The 7479-nt window shown below is 39.6% G+C and overlaps 1 protein-coding gene across 1 annotated transcript; it reads right to left on the reverse strand.

Moving 5' to 3' along the window:
- Positions 1–473: 473 nt before the first annotated feature.
- On the reverse strand, positions 474–7247 carry LOC104468316 (endoplasmic reticulum lectin 1-like; the record flags this gene model as incomplete). Its single annotated transcript, XM_010082389.1, has 6 exons — positions 7140–7247; positions 5820–5900; positions 5224–5301; positions 5014–5077; positions 3045–3085; positions 474–697 (listed from the first exon to the last, which is right to left on the reverse strand). Coding segments are annotated over exons 1-6 (551 nt in total), but the record flags the coding sequence as incomplete, so codon positions are not given.
- Positions 7248–7479: the final 232 nt, after the last annotated feature.

The following is a 7479-nucleotide window of genomic DNA, read 5'->3' on the forward strand; positions in this document are numbered from 1 at the left end:
GACCCCCAGTCTTTATCAACACTAGAGCGTTGTCCCACTGGTGCAAGCCCAGTAACAGCCCCATCCCCCTTCGAATCTAGTTTAAAGCTCTCTCAATGAGCCCTGCTAGCTCCTGCGCTAGGATTCGTTTCCCCCTATGAGAAAGACTCTGAAGTCTTTGAGTACCACAAAGATGGTCTCCCATGACTTTGAAATCATAAACTAAGAGGAAACAGGGTGCCTGCCTGCAGCCTTAATGCAGTGTGCGTTTCTCTGGAATTACAGGGCTAGAAACTTACCTGTTGAAAATAAAGTTATACTTCCCATCTGCTCCTCATATGGGATCACTCAGTAGAGACTTACAAAATGCAAATATTGTACAACTGAACATGAAAAGTTAAGACTTGGCAAAACTGCCTTCTACGAACACACACATGCATGGAGATTGACGACAATGTGAAGTGATAAGGTTAGCCAAAATGAGCGTATTGTACCTGTACTTAGGATGGTTGCATAACAGAGGGGTCAGTATAACCACTTCATATTCACAGGTTGTAACTTCTGCTACCGAAAGAATCTCGTGTTTAGCTTCTGGATGACAGATGTACATCATCGTACTTGATCTGGGTAGGTTTTGTCTCAAGCTACAAGGTGTACCGTTTCCCATTTCTACAGGGTAGTATGGGGTCATCTGCCCTTCTATATTTTTTGTAGGTATCTAGGTGAAAGAAAGCAGAAGTTAAGAATCACAGTAAAGCTCCTTCGACTCTTCTGAAATAAAAAACACTAATCATACAGAGCCAGCATTACTGCATTGAAACCAGCCCCTGGGTAGTTACTTGGTGTTTCTGCAGCATCCAAACATATTCTGGTTTACTGCCTCCAGCACAGCCCTGCACAAATGCACTGAGCCACTTGAGCTCTCACTGCAAAAGCAGCTGGTTTCTCTGCACAGGTGCAGGCTGCCTGATGTTTCAGTCCTAAGAAAGCTTGCCAGCTGGGTGCAATATTTTGGAAAAGCACCAAGCCAGCTCTGTTCACCCTGTAGTCTAGGAGATGGGGAGATGCAAGTACCTCTGCCAGGCTCAGCTCAGGTCTGGCCAGGCACATTACCTTCGCTTCAGTGCCAGGCCACAAGGAATCTAATAACACCCCTGCAAAGTCACCCCTATACCTGCACTGCACCTCTCGGCACACCCAGCCTGGGTTGTTCCTTATCCCAAGTATCCCACGCTACCTGTTACTGTGGCTAACAAAGTTAATGATATCTACAAAGTAAATCCCACTTTTGTACATACTTAAAGCAAGTTCTCTTCAGACTTGTTCCTTCATGTTTCATCCAGCTTCCACTCTAAGAAATTAATTCCCCAAACTAGTAAAAGCCTCTCTCCCGACTCCTATCTTGGAAGCAGCTGAAGTTCCTGGGTACCAAAAGTTCTGTTTGTGTGCTGGAACCCACAAACCAGAACTTTTTCTACCTGTGTTGCTTGAGCTAGTAAAGGTTTCAGTGCACAACAACCCAGGCTCTGAGCTAAAAAGGCGGTGGTGCCTTCTATGGTCAGGACACTCACCCAGGGATCTGGGACCCTTCTCTCTCCGCCCTACTTTGGTTTTCAAACCATATTACCCTGTTGCAGGCCACTGACTCCTTCCTCCCGAAACCTGTTGCATCACAAATGAAGCAATGAAATATTAATGAGGTTAAAGAATGAACATGCCAGCAGCTTAATTGCTCAGGTGCTCTTTGGCTTCCAGTCACACATCTACTCTATACTTCAATATTCAGTCAAAGCTGGGAAGTGAAGATGTATTCTGGTTGCGTACAAAAGAGCCAACAACAAGGGTACCAGTACCTTCCCTTTCTATCTTTCTGAATGAATCACTGACTATTCCATAAAAATTGAAAAAATATGCTTATGCATTTCATTGAAGGTAACTTCTCAAGAAATCTAAATGGAGATAGCTGTTGTTTGCATACAACTGAAAGGCACCGCAGGACTTCAGATAAATCTCTGGTCGCAGCAGGTTTTGGTTACTTTAGGCATCACCCAGCTGTGTTACATATTGTTTCCCTTTCACAACTAGAGATTTCACACAAATTGCAAATCTAAATTCTTTATGGACTAAGACAGTGAAGGCACGTAATAAAAAACTGTTAAAAAAAAAAGTCAGTTAAAGACTTAACATCCTCTGAAATAAATAAAAAAAAAAGTTACACTACAAAGAAGCTAGTTTTCTTTAATTTCCAAAAGGCAAAACTGCCACTGCCATTAGAATGGGCCACATTCTGACTTGGGTCTGCTCCCCCAACTGCCTCCAAAATACTTCTCAGGCACGTATATTTTCAGAGACCCACTGCAGAAGAACGGCTCTGTGCTATTGAACTCAGCATTACAAAGAACATGTAGACAAAAATTTCATTCCAGAATTAAAAGGAAGGATAACTGGAAATAAGGTAGGCGCATGTCTGTGCACAGGCCAAATCTGCTATTGCTAATTCCAAACTCCAACATGCTTCAGGTACTTACATTGTTTTGCTATGAAGTTAGTAACTCAGAACTGAGTTTTGGGGCCTAAACAAATGGAGAAGTTCTCTAACGGAAAAGGGAAGCACAGGGTTTTATGGGATAGGTCATCAAGTCAGCTAAGAAATCTGTAAGGGATTTTGTGCTGTAGGATTCTGTTAAGCGTTTCTCCCTACCCAAAATGCATGCAAGTCTCATTAAGGGAATTGGAATCTCTAATGGAGCTGGAAAAACGACTCTCGCTAGACCATAATGCGACTTTGTGGTTATGTGTATTGACTTCATAAGTATATCATTAATCTCACTTAAGCTTAGCATAACTTTAATGCAAATAAGTAGAAGGGCAAGAAATTTGACTGGCTAGACTAAAAAAAAGCTTTCTGAGCTAGGACTGATAATCAAAAGAGAGAAAGTGAAGCTCAGGAACAGAGTTTCATTTTTTTATGCTCATTTTTATAGGGAACTAATTACATAATCTCATAATATATAAATTGCCTCCACTATTGATGGCAAAAGTTAAAACAGATGTTTTTCACTTGCCTCTTTTGCACTCTCTTTTGGATTTTCCTTCTCTTCTTGATCTAGGGAATAATTAAGAACGAGGTAAGCATAAAGTCTGTGAACTTGAAATAAAATGAAATTACATACAGAGAAGTTTGTATGTTTTACGTATTTGCTAATACTTTGTGCATACACTGCAAAGTGTCAATTTCATGAACTTGCAGGTGCAAAAGAGGAAAGAAAGGCAATAAACAGCAATCTGGGGTCCAGAGCAAAGGATGAGTTGCATGTCTTAAAACAATTTTGAGTTTGTAGGACAGGCCAAATCCAGCCCTAGCACCACAGGAAGGCCAGTCAGGGCAGGAGAATGTGTCACTACTGCTGTTCTGCGAGGCGTTGCTGACTACCCTTTTCAAAGTGAGGGAATTTCAGGCTGGGAAAGTAAACAGGCAAGTACTTCAGCCTACCCACTAGCCAGCCTCAGAGGATATGCTTGTTGTAGGAAGAGGTGAGGTCAGACTGCATGCCACACTAAGGATCACAAGAGTAAAGCTTCTTATGGCGCAGGGGTGAGAGCTACCCATAGGCTCTGAAAAGCTTCAGGAGACAGTCTGGACTCCACTCAGTATTAGGGGAGCAAAAGGCCACCCTGCTTTGCTGTCACCCATTCAGCTGTTCCAGGTTTACCGTACCACCCTTGCAGATTCAGCTCACAGTGGTTTAAGAAACCATCTACGTTATTTTTTAAGAGAAGCAGCGTGAATTGCTGCATAGAAAGGATACAGCCTGCTACCTAAGTGGAAAGGACAGAGGGTCAAGATATGGCAAAGACTCAGATATGATGATTTGAAGTATCATCACACGTAACCTCAGCATCTAGCCCCACAAAAGAATCGGTAACTCAAATTAAACATTTTGTTTTCTGTACAGCAGCATCTAGGGAGAATTAGGCATCTCCACACAGGAATAATGACAGCACAGACTAGCACTGTAACTAACTAATGAAGAAATGCCAAACAATGCAGTTTCTGAAGCCATGTTTCTTTTCAGGATTAAGATAACTATCTGAAGGCCGCAAGCAGGGATTCAAAGGAATGGGATTAATAGTGCTAGATCTCCACCAAGACTGAGGTGTTCAAGTTAATCAGTTTTAGGAAGAGAAAAATTGTGGTGCCCACCTTTTACACACTAGCCTAGAATTAAAAAAAAAGAACCCAACAAACAACTAGATTATGTTTTTTCTATCGTTTCTCTCCATTCTGATGAAAACACTTCACCCATCAGTGAAACTGTGGATTTTTGGAGTTGGACTAATATACTGCCAAAGTGCTCATCCGGGGAAGCAGATTTTGGCAGGTACAACCACTGAAGTTCCAGCACCTACAATAATTTACAGGCAAGACAATTGAAGTGTTCAGAAAATTAATTATTCTAAATTGCAGTTTGAGTTTGGGGCTCGGCTACCTAATTTCCTAAGTCCCGCTTTAGGCACTTCAGTATTTCTGAAGATCTGCACCAGGATCCCTAAAAAAAGACTCCCAAACAGTTCCAAGGATCACATCTCCCTGCAAAGGCTGTAAAGTGTTTGCATTTGGAAACTACATTTTATTACAGTATAGTAGAGCCCCAGATATGCTAGACGCTCTGCCCTCTGCTCCCAGTTTGAAAGCCCCACCCAGAAGGAGAGTGGCAACAGGCTGTTATCAAAGTCTGGTCTGGCATATATTGATTCTATTTCTTCTAAATGTATTTTCTTCCCTTGACACTAATTAATTCTGGCAGATTAGTTACTTCACTCAATTTGACAGCACTGCAAAATTGACGGGATGGATGCAACTGAAAGTGCTGAAAGGGAACTAATTGAAAACAATACATCTCTTAAAAAAAGTAATCTACGAAATTCTATTGCACTGGGAATCTGTTTTCTACAGCATATTTCTCAGACAGTAGTAAGTAAAAACCAATGAATTAAATTAGCATCAGCAAAATAAAATAATCTAAGACAAACCTGGTTCTGATAATGGGTTCTTTATCATCATATTCCCCAGATAGTATTCTTGGATGTTAATTTTCTATAATCAAAAGAAGTGAAAACAAATTTCAGTTACCATTTTCCATACTTTTTCAAGTGTAGAGGAAATCAAGTCTTCTGGAGGAGTTAAACATGAATATGCCAATGGAAAATGGGGTGGAGACTACTAAATTGCAAGATGCCTACCTGTCCTGTTTCCTTCTCCTCATGATATTGACGGATGTGTTTTCCATGGCAGACCTCATAAGTCCAGTAAGATTCAATCTTAAAAAAAAACACAAAAAAACCACACATATGTATATATATAAATTTTAAAATTCTGTTTAGATATATTACCTCCCTCAAAAAAAAAATTCCCTCAGAATTTTTACTTTTTCAGCAATGAAACGCAGCCCAAGAAGGTGGGCTTAGGCACCCTCAGAAACAATAGTGCTGTGAACGGTCTCAGTGTTCCCCAAGCATTTTGATGATGTTCCAAATAAACATGACAGGCAGAGTTTCCTTAAATTTCACACTGATAAAATAAACGAAAGAATTTAAAGAAGATGTAGAGACTAAACTTGTCCCAAAATCACTGGGACTAAGCTGTAGTGACTCAGCATAGAGAATTTTATCAGCAATATTAATATAGTCATAAAGTTGTAGAGAACTTATTCTGGATTGAATTAGATCCTGAAGTCTGAGACATATCTATCCAAAATGTTTACTACACTAAACCTTGAAATGGACAGGATTGTAAACATTTGATCAGCATTTAAATTATCAATATGGAAGTAACATACTCGATATGAACAGCTACTTTGCTTAAAAAGAGGTTCCAGCAATTCTCCTGGAGTAGGACCTTTATAGTCCTTTTCTTCTTCCTAGAATAGAAGGATATTTCATTACATTAAAAGAAAAACCAGTTTGGTTAGTTAATATTTATTTGCAATAGCTACAAAAAAAAAAATCCTACTGAAAATTAAAACATACAAAACCTCATTAATTCCTGCCCTGAAGGAACTGTGTGGTGATTAGGAAAAAAAAAAAAAATTGTTTAGTAAGAAGGGGCAAATAAAAGTCACAAATAAAGTAGTCAAAACAGAAGATTTTAGTGGTTTAAAAAAATACACGTGACAAAAGAGTAGGAGCTCTCAACTTGCTTATGTCCAGAGTGGGAACTTAGGGTGTGAACAGAAAAACAGCCCCAACAACCCTTCCATTTGTTAGTCAATGCTGATGCCGTACTAATGCATTATATTGGAACATGACCCAGCTTTTATGTAATTTAAAAAAGAAATGGACTGAAAAGGCATACGTACTACTATGGAAGTTTATTTCTGCGTAATTTTTGCTCTACAAATGTGCGTGCTATTGAAGAGATTTCCACCGCACAGTTCTTCAGTACTAAAGATTTCTCACCTACACTGAAGCACTTTGTACTGTCAATCACCTATACGATGAGGGCTAAGTCAAAATGGATGGGACCTCCATTTTTTCTGGTAGGGAATACCACAGGAGTACAGCTTGTCTGTGCAAGTTCTCATGGTGTGAAAAAAAATTAAATACTGGAGGAACAGATGACCAATGATAAACCTCACCAGAGGCCTCCTCAATCTACCGTTTCTTGTACAAACATATGTATTTATATATTTATTTTTTTTAAATTTAAACCCCAGATTGTGCATTCAGACTTCCATTTGATGAAGTGATGACAGAGAATAAAAATTTCTGGTGGCAGAAGTGCTACTGGGATAGCATTTTCAGATACAGCAATCATGACAGCAGTGTTAACAACCTTTATAGTTGTTTACTGGCCTAGAATTTGACAGTGTTACTTAAAATATAAGAATTTTCCAATCAGTGACAGACCTAGCAATAAACAGAACATTATAGTTATAGTTTTTTACCAAATAAGGCCTTCAAGATTGTTCAGACTGGCCCCGCTTAGTGTGGAGCTAGTATGTAATACAAAGGGAAGGCATCTGCCGTAAACTCTAGATTATTTTCCTTTTACAGGAAAAAATAAAAGTCTTTATTTTTTGGGGAAAAAAAGGAACTGAAAAGACACTGTAAAAACTTGTCTACAGTTATACCTACAAAAAAGACTTGACTGAACTTACCTCACTGCCACTTGCTATCAGCGGAAGTATACATTTATATTTCTCTTTATCCACTGTCGTCATTATAATGTAGTTATCTTCTTTGTACAGGACACCAGCTGTAGGCTATGAAAACAGCCAACCTACAGATTAGTCAGGTGTTTCTTTTTAATGCTATCTGTTAGAAATATTCCTGAATTCATGAGAAGCACAGTTAATTTATAGGGCAGGCAGTCCAGAGCATATCCTGGATCTTAATTATATCACCAGACTGGGCTTTGGCACTCAGGCCTGCAGTGGCCCACTAGCATTCACTTGCCTTCTCCTTTGGTTTGATCCTTCTACCTCCGGCCACATTCCT

Source organism: Pterocles gutturalis, unplaced genomic scaffold (assembly GCF_000699245.1).
Source record: "Pterocles gutturalis isolate BGI_N339 unplaced genomic scaffold, ASM69924v1 scaffold29199, whole genome shotgun sequence".
Lineage (NCBI taxonomy): Eukaryota > Metazoa > Chordata > Aves > Pterocliformes > Pteroclidae > Pterocles > Pterocles gutturalis.